This window comes from Terrapene carolina, unplaced genomic scaffold, assembly GCF_002925995.2.
Source record: "Terrapene carolina triunguis isolate 2854851 unplaced genomic scaffold, T_m_triunguis-2.0 Scaffold23, whole genome shotgun sequence".
Lineage (NCBI taxonomy): Eukaryota > Metazoa > Chordata > Testudines > Emydidae > Terrapene > Terrapene triunguis.
Window position 1 is genome coordinate 10,035,935 of NW_020664374.1, and position 21,748 is coordinate 10,057,682.

The following is a 21,748-nucleotide window of genomic DNA, read 5'->3' on the forward strand; positions in this document are numbered from 1 at the left end:
TTAGATGCTCCAGAGTGGGCAAAACATGATGCCAACATAGGCCACCTCTCTCCACTCCAATCAGCCCATAGTCAACAATTCCCATGTCATGGTTTACTCCTTGCTCTCCTGCAAACTTCAGTAACCTTGTGATCCAGGAATCTACCAGAATCCACATGTTGGCGAACCTGGCAGCGCACAAATTCATTTTCCCTCAGGAGTCAAGGTATCTACTCAGTCAGTTTGAAACTTCCATCCTGTGTGTCTTTGGAAACACCACATAAATCTGCGCTGAGATCAAGAAGTAGCCACTTCCCCTCCCTTCCCCCCCATTCTCAGAAACTAGTAACAGACAATCCAAGGCTTGCCTACATGTCCTCATTTCCCCGCTTCCTCAACAGCAGCAATCCCTCTCCTGTCCTCCTACCACAAAGTCCTCTGTACCTGGTTCCTCTCCACTTGATGTAACAAAAATTTTGGTTAGACCTGATGCTAACAACATGAGTTATTAAATCTTTACTACACAGAAACATCAGTGGATGTTCACTAACACCAATGGCATTGGCACATTCCCTTGAACTACCTAGGCATGCATGAAGTGGCTTCACAGAAACCTTCTAATGTTTTTTTCTTCTTTATTGGTGTTTATGCACTGTAATCCTACCAGACTGCACAGGCAAAGAAGTGAACTTGTTCTTACACATCACTCCCTGGGGTCCCTCAGAAACTTAATGGGTACCATACAGTACCATGGGTAAAACTTTACTCACTGCAGCCCCCAAACCCTCTGACACCTTATTTACCCACTCCTCTGCTCCCTAATACTCCTCTCCTCCCGTTCCAGGAAGCAATCACATGTCTATTTTCCCCCCCAGATACTTTGATTACTCACAATAAAATTGCCACCCATGACTCAAATTAACAAATTTAAGGATGAGCTAATCACAAGGTTTCTATGAAGCCACTTCATGCATGGCTGGGTAGTTCAAGGGAATGTGCCAGTGCCATTGCAGTTAGTGAACACCCACTGATGTTTCTGTGCAGTAAAGATTTAATAACTCATGTTGTTTGTGACCAGTTGTTTCTGTTAAAATATAACATGTTTTTATTTTATGGGGAGGTTTATTATGAACACAGCAGAATAATAAACAGGCTGGTCAACCTCCAGCCACTCAGTCCAAAACTCTTTTTATCTTAGTGGAGGCTTGTGAGTAGCTCATCCTTAAATGTATTAATTAAAGAATAATCTCACAGCCATCTATCTCCACAAGGGCTGTGGTTCCTCCAGTCATTGGTATCTCTCAGTTTAACAGTACAAGGCAGCAGAAAGAAACCAATTTTTTTTATTTTGGGGAAAGTGGGGTATGGGATGGTGCATGAGTGCAACAGCGCCCCTCTGGCCAAGTATAGCACAGACCTAGAGCTTACCTAGCACGGGACAGAGTCCAGTCCTGGTGCCCAGGAGTCTGACAAGCTTTTCTTGAGTTCCAAGTCCGCCAGGGGGGTTGGGAACCCATGCCCACCCACTCCACTGGGTTCCAGCTCAGGGCCTTCAAGTCAGGTAAGCAAAATCAGGGTTCTTCGACTCTGACAACGCCCTGATCTTTTCCCTACCTTTCCCTGGTTCTTTGCAGGCTCTCCACCCTGTCGATCAGTTCATCCCCTCCTGGAAAGCTCTTTAGTAGTTTGCTGGCAGGAGCTTTTTTCTACAGCCTGCTCACTTCTCTGGTAACTGCCCTGCCACTCTGCTTCCCAGCCCTTTTATCCCCCCAGCTGCTTCGAGGCTTCCAATCAGCAGCGGCTAGCAGTGCCTGTATTAACACTGTGGTTGCTGGGCCAGTATGAGGTACATTCACCCCATGACAGGGGGTTTCTGTCACTCAGGAACCATTCAGTCAAATGACCCCAAATTTGGATCACATCGTTATCCTGCATCCCCATGACACACACCAAATTTCAAAGCAACCTGAGTAACCAATCAGATTTTAAAGCACTTACAGTGTTGATAAGTGAAAAGTACTGCACATTGCAAAAAATAATCCCAACTATACATACAAAATGATCGGCTCTAAATTAGCTGTTACTACTCAAGAAAGATCTTGTCGGTCATTGTGAATAGTTCTCTGAAAACACCCGCTCAATGTGCAGAACTAGTCAAAAAAGCTAAACTTGTTAGGAACCATTAGAAAGTGATAAATAATAAAACAGAAAATATCATAATGCCACTATAAAAATCCATGGTATGCCCACACCTAAATAATGAGTGCAATTCTGGTTGTCCCATCTCAAAAAAGATATATTAAAATTTGAAAAAGTACAGAGAAGGGAAACAGTAATCATTAGGGAAATGGAGCAGTTCCATACAAGGAGAGATTAAAAAGACTGTGACTGTTCAGCTTAGAAAAAAGAAGACTAAGGAGTGATATAATTGATGTGTATAAAATCATGAATGGTATGAAGGCAGTGAATAGGGAAGTATTATTTATGCCTTCACATAACACAAACTAGGGGTCACCTGATGAAACTAAAAGGCAGCAGGTTTAAAACAAACTTGTTCCCATAATGCATAGTCAACCTATGCAAGTCATTGCCATGGGTTGTTGTGAAGGCCAAAACTATAACTGGGTTCAAAAAAGAATTAGCTGAGTTCATGGAGAATACGTCCCTCAATGGCTATTAGCCAAGATGTGCAGGGATTCAACCCCATGTTCTGGGTGTCCCTTAACCTCTGACTGCCAGAAGATAGCAATGGATGACAGGAGATGGATCACTTGATAAATTGCTCTGTTCTGTTCATTCCCTCTGAAGCATCTGGCACTGGCCACTGACAGAGACTGGATACTGTGTTAGATGAACCATTAGTCTGACCCAATATGACCATTCTTACGTACTAGAGTAAATGGCAGGAATGTAAATCTTGTAGGTATTTTTCTGTATTGCTGCATGCACTCTGTAAATAATGTACGTTTTCTTAAATACTGTTCTCAGTTTGGGTCTCACAAAGATTAAGTGGGCGTTATGCACAACTTTGGGTAAAACTCAACAGACTGAGACCATCTGATCTGCATCACATCAATAGTTTGAGCTCCTGCTCTGTACAAAAACACACTACCTAGAAACTTTTTGAAAAACGGCTAGTTTTTTTCAGGGTTTGTATCTCTGGAACTCCTAGCCCAAATTTGGGTAACTGCACCATCATGAGGCACAACACATTTGAAAGGAATCTGATTAAGCATGTTGATTTTAGAAGACTTAAAAACATTGACCTTTAAACAGAAGTTGTGACACAACCTTAACTATAGTGGTGCTGCTGTGCCACTATATTTTTGCTTGCCTTGGTTATGTGGGCAGTCCCACTGAAGTCAGTGAGATTACTCAAATGAGTAAAAGGAACAGGATTTAATCCAATTAATTAAAAAAAAAAACATGTCACAGACCTTGGGAGACAGGCATGCAGTTTCATTTACAGAAGTGATATGCAACTTTGTTACCTTAATGAGGTCCTCCCTGGAGGCAAAATTTGAAACCAAATAATTTTTTCCATTTTTAGTGTTGGTAATTGATACATAGAGACGATTCTCTGCTATCTCATGAGCATTAGAAGGAAGAAAAGACTCTATACCTGCCCTATAATAAAGAAAATGATTAACATTATTCACCATTAATTACTGAACAGCTTATAAATATTTCAGAAGCAGAAGAAAGCTGAGCTTTCCATTGTACAAATAGCCTTCTATACTTTCTCACTATTTTCACTAATTTTGAGTTTTATATAGAACTGAACTTAGAAAAGTACATTAAGATACGTACCTAAGTCTTGTCATGAAATCATAACCTGGTGTCACTGCACCAAAGTACAGTTTTCTAATTTCCTCTGCAAACTTATAGGTAAACTCCTCGCATTCCTGAAAATTAAAATGCTTGGTATGAAAGGTTCTGTAGTTATTAAAACATTAGAGTGGTCTATAAATAGTTTAGAGTTCTTTGGTTAATAGCTTCCTGCATGATGAAATACTGAATTTGTTGCAATAAATAAATAAATTAAAAATAAAGACTTGGATCAACCATTTGGAGATATCCGGTCACAGGGATTTTTGTTGTTTGTTTGTTTTGGTTACATGTTATAAAATCAGTGCTTGGAAAAGGTAAAGATTGACAGCCCTGAAAACAGAAGGCATCCTATCCACAGAAGAGATATATACCATTGGCAGCAGTAAAACTTCCCCATACCTCGCTTGTGTCTTAAATCTGGCCCACCTAAGCAATCCACCTAAGTGACAGAGGAAAATTTAGTCTCCCTACTCAGGTTCTCTGTATAGATTGGCAACATATGTGTGAATTAATGCTAACTGTGATATATTTGTACTAGAAACAAATCTTCACTTTAACATGTCAGAGACCAACTTATTTCTCATAGGTCAAACGGATATCAGATAGGAACTACTGACATAAATTGGGCTCTATAGAGCATTACCAATTCCAAATCACCTGTTCATTTCAAGTGAATAAGTGTGGACACACTATGTGAATTCAGTATTATAGGCTATTGTTTTGTATGAAAGGATCTATTCATAATAAGAATTATTCACTTTTGCCATCAAAAAGAACATCTCCCTTTTATGACTACTCAAAGTTATGGTAATGAGATATTCGTTAAAATATTTAAAAGCATCAGTGTGACTTAGGAGCCTAAGTTCCATTTTCAAAAGTGACATAGTATTGATATGCCTAAAGATGAAGAAACTAATGGAAGTTAAGTACCTAACCTGCTTAGGCACTTTTGAATATCATATTCGGCACCTCACACATCCCAAGTGAGTGATCTAATCACTGGACTAAAGCTTACAAGGGAGCTGAGCCACCACTTCTTCACTACCCATGTTGTGAATCTAGTCCTCCTTTCCTTTGTTTTAATCAAAATGCCTGAAAGTCAAAATAAAAGTTTTTGGGTCGAAATGTTTTGTTTTGACATTCCTGAAATGTTTTGATTTGTAGGAAGTTTTCAAAAAACATTTTCAGTTCAACGCAAAACAAAACTTTTTTTATTTTATTTTTTTAATTTTACAGCAAACTGAAAAAATCCATTATTCACCAAGCACTAATTACAGCTCACCTCACTTTTAGACTCTCTCCTCAGATTCAGAAACCCACACGAGAGCTCTGAAATCAGGGGTGGGAGAGAGTCCTAATTATGATTTGTCTAACAGCCATATTTGAAAAAAAACCTAACTTTTCTAACAAAGCTGCTTTTATGGATATCAAATATATCTATGTTGGAATGTTCTTTGTAACATTCTTTGTTCATGTTTTGGCTCAGATGGAATTTTTTTTGCTAATGGTAAGAATATATAATTAGTGACAGAAAAGTTTAATAAAAATTTCAATAGAAGTACAACATTTGAATGAAACACATTCTATCCACAAGACTGAACTGTCTTTGGGTAACATTCATGGGAATTAAGAGATACAATAGAACCTCAGAGTTATGAACATCTCAGGAATGGAGGTTGCTCGTAACTCTGAAATGTTTGTAATTCTGAACAAAATGTTATGGTTGTTCTTTCAAAACTTTACAACTTAATACAGCTTTGAAACTTTACTATGCAAAAGAAAAATGCTCCTTTCCCTTTATTTTTTAGTAGTTTATGTTTAACACAGTACTGTACTGTATTTGCCTTATTTTTTTGTCTCTGCTGCTGCCTGATTGCTTACTTCTGATTCCAAATGAGGTGTGTGGTTGACTGGTCAGTTCATAACTCTGGTGTTCATAACGCTGAGGTTCTATTGTATTATTTTGTCCACTGGAGAGCTCACATAATTTTTCATTAGTGCAACAGAAACAGAATGATGAAAAAGTTAATTTAAAAAATGTAAAGAAAGGCTAGAGAGCTCAAATAGTGTTCTCTAGTTCATACGATTTCATACATGCAAAATTTCATTAAAATCAGACAATGTAATATGTGCTTTACTCCAATAAAAGAGCAAAACCAAAACTTTTCCTACATTTTAACCTATAAAAAGGGCCAGGCTGGAGAAAAAACCCTATTGCCCAGAAGCCCAGTATAAGCAGAAATGCTATCTGGGCAAGTAAGTGTATCCACTATTCTGCCCACTGGATAAAGAGAAAAAAGGCTGGAGGCAGGGTGTGTGAGATAGCTGAAATTGATACCAGTCAAAGGAAAGAGGCCAGAAGGAAGAAGTGAACAGAGCAATAGAATTTTAAGTTCCAGTCTACAGAAGAGAGAAATGGACCTAGCTAATCTCAGCCAATTTATGCATCCTAGTTTTCCACTCGCCCTTGGTGAGCAACTTTTTCAGTCTCAATTCAACAGGACCCCTAGCCTGTGCACCTTATTAATAAAAGACAGGAAACCCTCTTTAAGGAGGAGGAAGATATCAATTTTACTATTTCATCTATCTGATTTCTGTAGTCTGCCAATGCCATACCCCTTTGCTGACTAGAGCTTCAGACAAACAGCCCTTGTTCAGGCCCCAAACGAGGTGACAAAATGGGAAAACCAAGAGATTGTGACACAGAGTTTATTTTCCATCTGATCCCTCAAATAATATTTTCCTGATAATATCAAAATTGATGTTTTATCATTGCCTAACACATTAATATTAAATGTTCAATATTTCAATGTTTAGCAAGGTTTGGTCTTCTTCAATGCTGTATTCAGTCATTTCACGAAGAAGTAAGAGAGGCAAAATACTTTGTTGGAAGTTATGTGTACTGAAAACTAAACCCTTTTAGCTATGTCTACACAGTAGTTAAACACCTACGCTGGCCTGGATTAGCTGACATTGGCTCCATAAGAAGTGCAAAGTGGCCTTCAACCAGCCGAGGTAGCAGTGGAGAACTGCTGTTGCAGAGAACTCTCCACCAGACAGCTCTGCTGCTTCACTACCTGTCTCCCTCCCTACTTCCAGCCTAAGGAGGAGGGAGTATTTGGGGGGCGGGGGGGTTAAAGCTTGGGTGGGACAGGTAAGGGGAATGGCAGAGCAGAGCTCTGCTATGCATCATCCTCCATTGGCATACAGGGACAGCATCAAATTGTGCAAGGCCACATGACCCTGAATCAGAAAGCAACAACTGGCTTCCTGCAAAGACCCCACCACTTCTCCACCCTTCGCTCCACCCAATCAGATCTTGGACAAAATAGAGAATCAAAGCCTATAACTGTGTGTGTTAATATCAGTCAAGTAAGAAAGCACCTGTCTGTTCCTTATATCTCCTTCCTTACAAGGACAGCAGGCATGTTTACTGAACAGTGTCAGCAGTTGGCTGTAACTACCAGCCTAGAACAGAAACTGATTACCTCTCTACAGCAAACTTTAATAAATTAAGCATATCACCAGCACAAATCTCACTCATCACTTCCCTCATACTGTCTCCTAAACCCGGGGTTCTCAACCTTTTTCTTTCTGAGCCTCCGTCTCCCACTCCAACATGCTATAAAAACTCCAGAGCCCGGATGGTGGTAGTGAGGATTGGGGGCTCTGGGTTTCAGGCGCTGGGGGGCCCCCCTCTGGGCTTCTGCCATGAAGGGCGTCAGGGCTCCAGCCCCTGGGCAGGGAGCACGGGCATAGGTGTAGTTTGACTTCTATTTGGGGTGGGGGTGGGGTAGGGCCAGCAGGGCTCCGGCCAGCTCCGCACAGTGGGGCTCGGAAAGGGAGCGCCACCTTCACCCCCCGACTAACCTCAGCAGATCACCCAGCTTGTCTGGGTTGGGGGAGGCGCAACCAAAAATTATAACTCAAAGGGTGACGGGTTCAGCTCAAAAAGTTTGAAAACCACTCAGGGTGCAGGAAGAGGGATCCTAGGGGCTGTGTATAGGTGGGGGGCGGAGCTCAGGGTGCAGGGAGAGAGGTAGCTAGGGGCTCTGCCAGGAGACCCCCCCCCCACATGGTCACTGCTCCCCGAAGACTCTGCGGAACCAGGTCCCCACGTCCAGGCGGCTCTTACTGGTTGCGCAAGCAGTCAAAAGGGGCTGGGAGCTGAGGAGCAGCCACAGCTCTGGGCACCAAGAGGAGGAGACGAGGGAGCGCTACACTGCCCCCTCCATGAAACCTGTCAGAGCAGCAGCCACCCCACACTGCCCAGCTCCAGCTTCCGACCACCGACCTGGCCAGAAGGCGAGGCTTCGGGAGGTGGGGAAAAGGGGTGTGTGGAGCTGTCACCGGGACTGCCCTGCTCTGGGTAAGGCACTGCAGTTTGGGGGTCAACGCACCCCTGAACTCCCCTCCACCTCTGCCCATGGGCTCGGGTTTTCTGCTCCACACGGCACCAGGGCTTGGAGCTCACGGACCCCCTAAAACTGGCTCATTGACCCCCCAGGAGGCTGCAGATCCTCGGTTGAGAACTGCTGTCCTAAACTACAAGAATACAAATAGTGTATGTATGACTTTACATATTTCAACAAATCTTCATCCTTATATGACTTCAAAATTATACAGCCTAAATATAATCTTATAATGTAAATTGAGCACATACTTCATTAGTTGGTAAGTGTTTTTAAAAACGGTATGAGGAATATACACACACGTTCTTTGTTAGGGAAAGCAAAGAGTTGTGAGCTCTGCTCCTAGACAAGAACTAAAACAAAACAAAACCTGTCACCAAATAAAAATAGTGCCACCCTAAAAACCTTACTTTAGGAATTCAAGTTTTTTCTTAAAAAATCACTACATTCTAAATGAATTAGTTACTTTTCAATTACCTCTATGTTTTCTGGCATTGTTAACAGAACTGTGGCAACCAGTGATCCTGCAGAAGCTCCTGCAAAAGCCTTCACAACCTTCAGTAACTTCTTACCATGTCTGCAAAGAGCAGATGCTGCCCCCAAGTGGTATATACCCAGAAACCCACAAGCTGCAAATGACAGGTTGAGATGTTTCATTTTTGCTGTGGAAACAAAATTTTGCCATCAGGAGATGGATCAGTTAAATGCTTTAACAAATTTATTTTTTGCTATATAACACACACAAGCACAATATCTAAAAACAGCTGGCTTGTTTTCAAAGGAGATGAGCATCTTCAACCCCCAATTAATTCAATAGGAGCTTGTAGGTGCACAGCATCTTTGAACTTCAGGGCAATTGTATTCAAAATGCTGCTTAGTCAAATACTGCTCCATTTCTATTGTTCCAATTGGAAAATTATTTTTATCCACAATAAAATATTAATAAAGTGTTTTTATAACTGTTGTGTTCCTCTGTTAAATTAAAAAGTTTAACACTGTATATTGAGTAGATATGTTTTCCCATATCTGGAGACCTAGTAAAACAACTTAAAAAAATAATCAATGATTCTAGTCATTTTCCAGAACTGTTTGATGGATTGGTACAGTTTAAACTCATTTTGCTGCTGGCTGAGATGGTTAAAATTGCTCAGAATTGTAGATAATTACATCTGGTCATCATATTCACTTTAAATGTGCAGTACTGACTCTAAAATAGTCCTCTTGGAAAAACACTTTTCCCCTTTCATTATTGGAATTAATTTACTTTAGAAATGCTACCATCAGCATCTAATAATGCAGAGACAAATTTATGTAAAAGGCATTTCTTATTTAGAGAAAGGAAAACACGTTATAGTTGCAGTCGTAAGAAGGCACAAAAGAGAGACAAACTATAGTTATATAAAAATAAAACAAAACCCACCACAAGCACTTTAAAGGAGCTAAGGGTCTAATTCAGGGATCGGCAACCTTTGGCCCGTGGCCCGTCAGGGAAATCCGCTGGCGGGCCGAAACGGTTTGTTTACCTGCACAGTCCACAGGTTCAGCCGATCGCAGCTCCCACTGGCCGCGGTTCGCTGTTTCAGGCCAATGGGGGCTGTGGGAAGTGGCAGTCAGCACACCCTCAGCCCACGCCACTTCCCGCAGCCCCCATTGGCCTGGGACAGTGAACCGTGGCCAGTGGGAGCTATGATCAGCCAAACCTGCGGATGCTGAAGGTAAACAAATTGTTCGGGCCCGCCAGGGTATTTCCCTGACCGGCCGTGTGCCAAAGGTTGCCGATCCTGGTCTAATTTAAACTAACAAAATGTAAAAAGGGAAAATGAAGCTGAAGTTTAATTTTTAACTTCCCTGTTGTGCCCAGATACATTACCTTGGATTTTTGCAGAAATAGTGGTAGAGGTATGAGAGGCAGGGTGCCTTATATTCATTTATATTTCTTATAAGATTTAGAATGTCACATGGAATTGGGAGAAAGGAGGTTACATACGTGGCTGCTCATGGATTTCAATGGGACTACTCACAGCAGTGAAGTTAAGCAAGTACGCAAGCGTTTACAGGATCGGGGCATTTGCCTACCTTAAGGAAAAATGGCTTAGCATGGCATCTAGTCCACTTAATATTAAACATGGAGTTAACTAGAGCTCAATTGCCCAACGTGTAACAAAGGAATCTTGAGTATCAGAGGGGTAGCCATGTTAGTCTGTATCTACAAAAACAACAAGGAGTCTGGTGGCACCTTAAAGACTAACAGATTTATTTGGGCATAAGCTTTCGTGGGTAAAAAGCCCATGATGCATCTGAAGAAGTGGTTTTTTTACCATGAAAGCTTATGCCCAAATAAATCTGTTAGTCTTTAAGGTGCCACCAGACTCCTCATTGTTTTTAAAGGAATCTGAAATCTCTTACAGGATTGAGCCTACTCTCAGGTTTAGGGAGGACAAGTGTCCAAAGCAATGTCATTAGATCCCTTAAATTCAAAGCTGTGCTTATACAAGGGAATTTTAAAAACAAAATTTCCTCCAGTGTTACCATGGGCTCAACTGAACCTGTGGCAATACTAGAGAAAAAAAAAATCCCCTAAAGTTATCTCGAGTAGACAAAACCCTAAAGATCTAACTTCTTACATACCTCCAGAAACTTGCAAGATTCTGCTATTGCTGATCATAAAAGCCATATACTGTATAGAAGATAGTTAAAATAAGCAATAAAAAAATAAGCTAAGTATGTAACAGAAGCCTAACCCTTATGATCTCAGACCTTCAGCAAAGGGTTAGGAAATGAGTGTTAAAAGGGGATGGAGAACAAAGCTAGACCATATTGTTCGAGTTACTCGCTCAGCCTCAAGATACCATTAGCTCTAAAACACAAAGGTCTAGATGAATGCCTAATGAGAATAGATTTGTTACTCTAACTATATCTTTAAATTTCCTTTGTAAATTATCTTCCTCTTTGCACTACCAAAACCCAGTAATTAATTAGCTTATTTTTTCTCTATATAATCCACTTATTTCATGCAACTTCTTCTGTGTGTTTTGGACTGGACTTGTAAATCATGCAAAAATAAAAGCTATAAAATTAATTCTCTTTGAATAGATTGTATTTTAAAGGTAAATTTAGCTGAGGTTGCCAAGGCATGCCAATGTTACTACAATAATAAGGTCGTTAAAACTCAGTGTGCTTCTCACACATATGTTCACATAAGGTTACTGTGATGGATTCCCCCCGGGGTGCCACCTGGAACTGGGGTACCACTGAGCCCCCCAACCCACCAGCCTAGGCTCCCTTTATACTGTGCTGCTGTGACCAGCCTGCACTTTCACCAGCACACATACAGGTAGGTACACACCCAGCTGCAGTTACACGCAGACGCTGTGTCCAGGCCCTGCATGGGAAAGCTCCAGCTAGGGAACTTCCGAGCTACTCAGGCACACACCCCCTCTGGAGCGTAAACCCAAAATAATACCGTCTTACGCTGCACAGGGAACTGTACAGCATAAGCTCATGAAATTCATCCCCTCCCTCAGTGCGGAGAGGAATACACAACAGTTTTCTGCCCCAGTTATGACTCCCACACACTGGTTTTAGATAAAGCAAAAACAAGTTTATTAACTACAAAAGACAGATTTTAAGTGTTTAAAGGGATCACAAACTGATCAAAGCAGATTACCTAGCAAATAAACAAAACATGCAAATTAAGCTTAATATACTACATAGATCAGATATGAATAGCAAATCCTCACCCTAAGTGATGATACAAGCAGGCTGCAGTTTCTTAAGGGGAAAGCTGCACTTGCTTTACAGCTTGGAATCCCCAGGTGTCTCATTCACAGGCTAAAAATCCCTTTAGCCTGGGTCCAGCACTTCCCCCAGTTCAGTCTTTGTTCCTCAGGTGTTTCCAGGAGTCACTCTGGGTGGGGAGTCAGTGAAGAACCACGATAATGTCACGCCCCTGCCTTATATAGCTTTTGCATATGGTGGGAACCCTTTGTTTCAAAGCTTGGTTCCCACACCAGTTAGTGGAAAAACACTGATATCCCAAGATTCAGACCAGCACCAGGGGACCTGGTCACATGTCCCTATAGTGTCACTGCAGCCATCACTCGGAGGCTGTTTGTAGTGTCCTCAGAAAGGCCCCCGCTTGGGAGATAAGCTTCTTCTAAGGCCTACTGTCTTCTCCTAATGGCTCATTAACCTGAATGGGCCATCTAGACTGAGAACCTCTAGCCTAGTAAGCGTTCCCCAGGTATAAACAATTTTGTAATACAGATTCCTAACTTCAGATACAAAAATGATACATGCATACAAATAGGATAATCATATTCAGCAGATCATAACCTTTCCAATGACACCTCACATGACTTATCTTGCATAAAATACATCATAACTATGTCATAATTATATAATAATAATATCACTATAAAGAATATGGGGTGCCGTGTCACAGTTACACAGTCACTATGGACAGATTTGTTTGATCCTCATTACCTGAAGGAATATTTGAATTCTCTAGGTATTAAGACTCCTTGTTTTCCCAAATTTAGTTTGCATGCCTCTAACACATCCTATGTGTACAGTACAGGTTTAGGTGGCTCCATATGGTGATGTGATGAATGACCAGAAGAATAGAGCATTTTGAAAGAGAAGCCCCTAACAGAAGGTTAAATCCTTTATTTAGTATGGATTAAAAGCTTGAAGAGGAGAAAGATTTCCTCTCTGTATACAGGTTTAAAAATACCTAAAAAGCATCAATACACTATCAAGAAACAATTTGATACATTTTATACACTGAAGTCTGTACTTTGTTTAAACTTCTACGTTGAACCTCTTCCATCCATCCATCAGGTAACACAGAAATGAATCATTAACGTATGGGAGATTTTCTGTTGAAAGTGAAAGACTTTCTTTAAAAAAAAAAAAAAAAAGTGTATCGTTTAGATGTTGTTAATTGGAATTCACTGAAAAAACACTTCCTACCTCGTCTCTAATTTTTTTGTGGGGGAATATATAGAAGTATCACTTAATCCGCAATGACTACTGCTGTACAGATAGATGCCTCCTTCCTGGCAGGAGGGAGCAGCTATTTAACGACACATAGCAATATTACCAAAAATCCCCTGAGCCCTCTCCCTCCCCGAAAAAAATTCAATGTAATTACTCTGATTGTTCTCATTTCCTATCTGGAAACCAAAGGTGAAATCCTGGATCCATTGAAGTTAATGGCAAAATTCAAATTGACTTTGGCGCCAGGATTGCACCCTGTTTGTCTACTGGTTTTGATTTTAATGACAGGAAGAAATCAAGAAGAATGTGTGATAATGTTTAATATGTTTAATCTCTATTTTTCCCCATGTAGAACTAACTTATTTATAACTGTCATATTTAATTCACAGAACTTTATTCTCTATGGCACAAAGCACCAGTGTGAAGCTGTAATTTACAAAATAATAGATGTCTATTTCAAGAAAGATGAGATATACTGTAAACCAATTAGCTGTATAACAAGCAAATTAAGTGATATGTGAGAAAAATAACAGGAGAATATATATGAATATTTTATGTAGAATTGCTGAGACAATACAAAGACAAAATAAATGCTATAGAAAGTGTATTTTAAGAAGAAAATGTAACAAGGAGAGAACAAAATTAAGATTTGTTCTGAAATCAGAGCAGCTTTTTTTGGTAATAACTACATATGTAAGAGATAATCTAAGCCTAGTGTGTACTGAAATGATGACGCCAATGCTTTTTGAAGTGCAAGGATGTAGAAAAAGAGATATAAAGAATGATACAGACTAACTAAAACCAAAAGCTGTGGTCTGTTATGGAGCTCATTGGGAGAGTCTGTTTTCCTCTACATTTCTCCATAACTTTAGTGGCAACTTTCAGAACCTTATTTTAGTTTCCAAGATAAAGTATTTACATTTCACCGAACATTTTTGTTTTCTCTTTAGTCTGTAAATTAATAAATACCTCTCCTGTTTAATTTACATTGAATTTGGCATTGACTGTTGTATCTGGGAACATCAGATAGTTGTTGCTTGCCAATGTTTTCAAAGAGAACATAACTGTGCATTTAAGGGATGCAGAAACAAGTAAACATGACTTAAGTTCAGATTCATCTTAGGGTATGTCTTCACTAGCAACGTTAAAGTGCTGCCGTGACAGTGCTTTAACTTGGCTCTGTAGTTTTTTTACAGCGCTTTCTCCCAGCGCTGTAAAAAAAAAAAAAAAACACCCCCACGAGGGGAGTAGCTCCCAGCGCTGGTGCACTGTCTAAACCAGGGGTAGGCAACCTATGGCACGCGTGCAGAAGGCACCACGTGAGCTGATTTTCAGTGGCACTCACACTGCCCGGCTCCTGGCCACTGGTCCGGGGGCTCTGCAGTTTAATTTAATTTTAAATGAAGCTTCTTCAACATTTAAAAAACTTATTTACTTTACATACAACAATAGTTTAGTTATATATTATAGACTTATAGAAAAAGACCTTCTAAAAACGTTAAAATGTATTACTGGCACGCAAAACTTTAAATTAGAGTGAATAAATGAAGACTCAGCACACCACTTCTGAAAAGTTACCGATCCCTGGTCTACACTGCCACCTTCCAGCACTGAAACTTGCAGCGCGTAGGGGGTGTGTTTTTTTCACACCCCTGAGGGAGAAAGTTTCAGCGCTGTAAAGTGGTAGTATAGATAAGGCCTTAGTGCTGTTGCGGGCATAAAGGGAAGACAGCTCCACCTCCCCCGCCCAGAGACTTCTAGGGGCTGGTTTGCCACATGGCACAAAGTAGGGCAATCCCGAGGGCTGCCCTAACTGGTGCCCCTGTTATAAAGAATGCCTATGGGCCATTGCAAAGGCAAGGAGACAAGCTTGCCTAGGCCACACACCCTACCACTCTCAAATCAATCCCTCCCATCTCTGGCTCACCCATGTCTCATGCATCGAAATCCTTCCTGCATCTTCTGTGAAGCAAGAACAGAGCAGACAGAGCAAACTCTATGCCTTGAAGCAGGAGGCTTCTGTACAAGGGATATTTTTTGGGACAGGCTTACCCCAGTATACCAGCTCTTTTGCATCAACTTAGCTAATGAGAAAGGGTCCCTAGGCAATGGCAAATCTGGCATTCTGAACAGGTGGGCAAGGGCATAGAGAATTCTACAGTGTGCCATAACAGGGTCCCTAGGGTACAGCTCTGGGTAGAAGAGAGCCAAAAAACATAAGGTATTTATAAATCTGTAGCACTGGAGTAGTTAAAATGAAAAACACTCATGACTAAGAGCCTTTGTTTTTTAAAGCTCTGTCCCCTTCCCTCTGCCCCAAAACATCTATGTATCAAACCTATTCAAATTTAGAACTAACCCTTCCCCCACAACCCACCTCCCCCACAACCATTTAAAACTTCCTTTATAAAAACAGCAACAATTTTACCTGGCCTGTTTGCTGATTACGCTGGACCACTGACCAATAAAGGTGGTCACTAGTTCAAAATTCCAGTGCTGCAAATAAAAGGCTGTCAAGCAGACAAGAGAGTCCAATGTCAGCGACATAAAGGAACTGCTTGAACTCCTACTGCCACAAGAGCCTTCTTAAGCATTCTATAGAACTGTTGTTTAAAGACTTGCAGAGACCCTGGATGAAGTGGAACCAGTAGTGAAGATGCATCTACTTATGTGTACAAACTCATTTGAACTGAAAATGTATTTTAATTATTTTAAGAGCCAAAGAAAAATCCATTTCTATATAGTTGGTATTTCTTCTCTTAATCTGTCTTGTCTATTTAGGCCCTGATCCTGCAATGTAATACGTGAGGGTGGATGAAGGATGTTTGCTCACTCATTGAGTCTGCATGTACTGCAGGACTGTAACCTTACACTCTAAAAATTTGAGGGCAGGGCTGTCTCTTACTATGTGTATGTACAGCAGCAAGCACAATGGGGCCTCTATCTCTGTTGGGTTTCTGGGAAATACCGTTACACAAATAATAGTAAAAAAATATTTTAAAAACAACAACCCACAGCCTAACACTTGCTATAAACTTATTTCACCAAAAATTTTAACAAGAATTAACAAAAAGGAACTGCCAACAAATGGGCCATTTTTATGAACAAAAATATACTGAATGAGAGCTATCAAGCAGTTTAGATGAGATATGATAAATATTTGCATTAAATGAAAAGCTTTAAAATATTACATTAGCAAACTGAATGGCTAGCTACGATGCACTGCTAGTTCAATAAACAAGCTTACAATTTAACTTGGACTTTACCTTGAGAAAATAAGCAAAGGCATGAAAGGAAGAGATGCAAGGTATTTACAGATCCATACTCACACTGAGGCAGCTTTCCAGGGATTGTAAAATAACTATCAATTTAATAAGCATCAAGAAACCAGATAGGGATAAATACTTATGAGAGTCTGCCTTTGCTGTATCTTCAAAACCACAGAAGCCCAAGTGGGTGAGTTGTATCAAACACAAAGGCTCTAATTCAAAAACTACTGAAGACAAAGAGAGTCCTTCCATTGATTTCAATGGGCTTTGGATTGAGTCCAAAGCGCACACAGACTCCATTACTAAGTCACCTCATGCTACCACCATACAAGCTAAAGAACTACAAAATAATACCAGATTGTGTCCTAGTTATTCAGTAGACTGTTCCAGGGTGGAGGGATAGCTCAGTGGTTTGCGCATTGGCCTGCGAAACGCAGGGTTGTGAGTTCAATCCTTCAGGGGGCCACTTAGGGATCTGGGGCAAAATCAGTACTTGGTCCTGCTAGTGAAGGCAGGGGGCTGGACTCAATGACCTTTTGGGGTCCCTTCCAGCTCTAGGAGATAGGTATATCTCCAAATATTTAAAAAAAAAAAAAAAAGCTTCTTCTGAATCATCAGCCAAGTCCCAATAAAGTATACAGAATGACTTCAATTTGATTGGACCAATAGTGTATTGGGTGAATAAAATTTATTTTTTAAATTGCAGAATGTACCTCAGTGAACCATAATTATTATTATTTAGTGCACTGTGGAAAAAATACAAAATCCTTTTTTATTAGCAATAAAAAATTCTTGTATGTTGCTTTTTTTTTTTTTCAAAATACTTAAATCCATATTATACAGTAACTTGATGATAAAAACAAGATAATTGAGATTTAACTGAGAATAAAAGTATTAAATACCTTCCATCATGAGTTGTCTTCCATCATATGTTGCTTTGGGCCCTTTCCCATAGGCTGTTTTAACTTCCTCAGCAACAACAGCGGTTGCCATGTCCATTATCAGCCATTCATTCTGTACCTGGGACACCCACATTAAGACAATCAAAGGTTAATCTTTTGAAGGAAAGAATAAAAGGAATGGTTGCAGGAAAATCTCGGCTTATTTTTTTCTGAAGTTTTTAAAATAATACTGTGAAAAATTATGATGTGTTTTTTAAAACTAGCTGGGCATGTTTTCCTTAGAAAGGTGAATAAAAGCTCCATGTCATTTACATATTTGTACAGTGTCTAAACACACTACCATATATAACATTTTATATGCTATTATTTATAATAAACAACAGCATGCAATAATTTACACTTTCAAAGCTGAAACTAATCTAAGTAGATGTCTAAAACTAGGTACAGTAGACTATGCCACTTACAGGCAGCATGTGTAGAACATGATGTGCAAACACCAAGATTAAGTTTTATTTCATAAATGATCCTGTCCACTGCTTCAGTCATGTTTCCACAGCCTTAGGCTTTTCTCCTTGCATACTTTTCATAGTGATACTCAAGTTCTATGCTCTTATCCTACTTTAACAAATCCTTTACCTCTTTTTCTGGTCTTAGTCCTCGTGTGTGTGGGGATGAGGCACAAATTCCTTTCTTCAGTAAATCAAATCATCTCAGTCCATGCCCTCCTGCAGTCTCTCCTAAACACTTATTTCTTTCAGCTAGTCTTCCACCAGTAATCATCTTATTTTTCCTACACTATAACTACACGGAGATTTTATTTTTCTCTTAAGGAAGCAAGAACAACAAGAAACCTATATGGCAAGTCACATATCCTATTACTTCCCTACCTGCACCCCTCAGTCTGGTCATTTTTCTGAGTTAGTGTCCAAACCTGCAATCCCTTATGCCAGTAGTCCTCAATTAATCAAACCTTAAAACAGTAAACTCTAGAGGAAGGAATCTGGTCTTGTTGTTGAAAGAGCACCATGAATACCTATAACACCATAGAAAAAATAAATTAAGTAGATACTTACATTATATGTGGATTTAACGCGTGTGGCTCTTTGATTGCAGTAACCCAGAACACCAGTCCAAAACTGCTGAGTTTTAAAAAATATGCTACCATGCAGTCCACCCTCTTTCAATGGAGGCCATTGCCTTTGGATGCTACACATGTGTTTAGTGGCCCACATTCCTCTGCAAAGTAGCCCCTGAATCCAGATGATGTAACAATAAATGGATTTGCTCAGAACAGGGTCATTTTACTGCCACAGGCTTGTAATGAACGAGGTAGCTATAACACCACCAGATGAGTTTATTGCTGGACATTACAAGGTTATGCAAGGGAGATGTCCCATCATCCACTAACAATATTTAAAATACCTGGTGGAAAACACAGAAAGCCAAAACCAAGTTGAGTGATAAAAAAAGAAGCTGTATGTTAAGGCCCTGACCCTACAATGGGAGCCATGTAGAAGGTAATCAGTAACATATCATGCAAACTGATCCATAAGGACTCTGCTTGCACAGATTAGATTGCGGGATTGGGCCATATTTTGCAGGTGACAATACAAGCTCTAGAAAAACAAGGTGGGTGAAGTAATACCTTTTTTTGGGCCAACTTCTGTTGGTGAAAGAGACAAGCTTTCAAGCTGAAGAACTCTGTGTAACCTTGTCTCTTTCATTAACAGAAGTTGGTCCAATAAAAGATATTACCTCACCTACTTTATCTTTCTAATATCCTGGGACCAGGGGTGCTGCAATGGGGGGCGGGAGGGAGTGTCAGGGGGCCATGGCCCTCCCACTTTTTGAAAGTGGATGAGCCTGGCCGATCCCCTTTTCACCATGGGCCTGCCCCGGCCCCTCTTCTTCCCCTGCCCCCCTTCAGCCAGGTGGCAGCTGGAGCCAGCAGGGGAGCCTGGGCAGCTGATGGGCGCCACGCCACAGACCCTCCAGGGTACAGGGCGGATAGCAGCCACTGGCCTGTGTCCCTGCTCCACGGTCCCCTGCCTGAGACCAACACAGCTATATCATTACAAATACAATCTCTAGACAATTACACAGAAGAACTGAAAACACATTCCTTGTCTGGAAGTTCATGAATGCTAAGTGTCAAAAAACAAAAAAAATGATAATCTAGGAGGGAAGATTGCCTTGATTTCCGCTTCAAATAAAACACTGTGGGATCCTGATAATCCATGACCATAAAGGAAAACCATCAGCTTGAAATGTAGTCAATTTCAAATGGGAGTGAAATGCAGCTCAAATGGGAGGGAAAAGTCACTACACCTGCCCATGAGTGCCCCTTCCAATGTACTCTGTGTTTTACAATCACATTTGTCTTACTTTTAGAATTTTGGAGGAATTTATTGCCTCAAACACCTGCACTCAGTATGGGATAGAAACTGTACAGCTGCCTATACAGTGTCACCCAATACCAGGGCTGGCCTTGGGGTAGGGGGGAACCTGGGTGGCTGCCCAAAGTGCAAGTGGTCAAGGGAGTGCAGTGCAGCGCAGCAGAGCTGAGGTGTGCAGTTCCCCCACCCCCCGCAATGTTCCTCCATACCCTTCTAGGGGACTGTGAGGGGAGAATGAGGAGCAACACCAAGTGCTCCATGCATCCAGATCACTTTCCCCACCTGGGCTGGGAGGCGAGCATCAGGAGCTGTTGCTCTCTGCCTTTCTCTCAGGCACCTAGGTGGGGAAGTGACCTGGATGCAGGAAGTCCCGATGTTGCTCCTCGCTCCCCCGCGTTCAAGGCGAGCCAACAGCTCTGCTCAGTGCATCCAGGTCAGTTTCCCCACATGGGTGCAAGAGTGGGGGGGGGCAGGGGTTAGGGGTGAGGGAGGATGGGGAGCCTACGGTGGCCAGGGGCAACGGGGGGCACCGCACCCATGGGCGCCTGGGGCACGAAAAGAGAAGCTAGCCCAGGGCACCATTTTCCCTAAAGCCGTCTCTGCGTAATACACACCGGGGGGAGGGGGGAATAATCCTAGTCTGAGCGGAGCTAGAACAGTTGCAAAGCTCTGTGACAAGGCTACAGCAGGGCAAGGGGAGATTCCCGCCAGGCTACAGCGCAGCCTCCCCCCTCCCGGGGATCCGTGGGGGGGTGAGCATAGAAACGTAGGGCGGGGGGAGTCGGGACCCGTCCACCCCCACACACTGAGGCAGGGCTCGATGACGGGCCGGCAGGACGCCCCCCCGCCACCGCAGCAGCCTCTGCTGGGATCCGCCTAGAGGCCCAGTGCTTATGCAGGGGGCGGGGCTGTCCTGGCACGCGCTGTGCTGGCTCCCAACGTCAGAGCGCCGCGCGGGGCACAGCACTTTGGGTCCATGAAGGGAGCCTCCCACACCCACGCACCTCTTCTCCCTGCACGCGCCGGCCGCCGCTGACGCGCCTATTGTTCTACAAACTCAGCGCCAATAAACTGAGCGACTCCCCCTAACCCCACACCGCCCTCTCCTTGTCGAAAACCTCGCGAGATCTCGCTTCCCGCCCGCTGGGAGGGCGCGCACCTCTGGAGCTCGACTCGCACGCGTGTGACGCATAAAGGGGCGGGGCAGAATTAACAATTCGCCGCTCTGTGCAGTTCCGCCCGATACGGGCTTGCGCACCTCACAACGGGTACGGTGCGCGAGGACGGACGAAAATGTGCACGTCACTCACGCGTCTTCTCCCCCCCCCCCGCGCATGTGCAGTGTGCTGGCGCTGGAACGAGGCACGCAGGGCTTTGCGGCAGAGGAGGTCCTGGCACAATCCTCCGCGCTGCCGCCCCCGCCCCTCCCTCACACGCTCAGGGAGCGGGCAACTGGCCGGGATCCTGCGCGCGGCGTAGCACGTGCGAGGCCCTGGAGACCCCGGGCCGGAGCAAAACGCCACAGCGGGTACTGAGGAAGGGGAGGGTCCGTGAGCGGAGCGGCAATGAGCTACCCTAAGCTTCTTGCTTCAGGCCGGGGGGCCAGTCTGTTGGGTGCCAGACGGCGTGCCCAGGATCCCCGTGCAGAGCGGGGATGGTGCTTGTGCCCCCTTCGGCATGGCAGTGACTCTCCCCGCTTCAGGGCGGGTTGCCTGGGCTTTGTGGAGTCATTCTGCTGCCTCCGCCCTTTGAGGCCAGTCAGTCTGGGGCAGAGGAAGCAGCCTCCCACCACGCGCCTTGGATCAGTGCACTCAGTACAATTTTTTTTTGAAATTGCTCTGCTGTGTAATGTAATGTGAAGGAACGTTTCTTTGGCTCCACCCCACCATCTTGAGGCAACCCAGCCCCTAAAATATTCTTCTGAACTAATTAAATTCTGTTATCAGTTAATGACAAAA

General features: G+C 42.5%; 1 protein-coding gene across 2 annotated transcripts in view; it reads right to left on the reverse strand.

Annotated features, from left to right (window-relative positions):
- Positions 1 to 19,052, reverse strand: part of LOC113404964 (patatin-like phospholipase domain-containing protein 4) — a 43,990-nt gene extending 24,938 nt beyond the window's left edge. The window contains exons 1-5 of one of the 2 annotated variants that reach the window (XM_026649510.2): positions 18,468 to 19,052; positions 17,395 to 17,512; positions 8,700 to 8,884; positions 3,790 to 3,884; positions 3,471 to 3,606 (exon numbers count right to left, since the gene is read on the reverse strand). In XM_026649510.2, coding sequence (XP_026505295.1) covers positions 3,471 to 3,606; positions 3,790 to 3,884; positions 8,700 to 8,884; positions 17,395 to 17,512; positions 18,468 to 18,626 — 693 coding nt within the window. In that variant the 5' untranslated portion in view covers positions 18,627 to 19,052. Of the gene's footprint in view, positions 1 to 3,470; positions 3,607 to 3,789; positions 3,885 to 8,699; positions 8,885 to 17,394; positions 17,513 to 18,030; positions 18,409 to 18,467 lie in introns of those variants that run through there. The other variant, XM_026649515.2, reaches the window with a different exon arrangement.
- Positions 19,053 to 21,748: the final 2,696 nt, after the last annotated feature.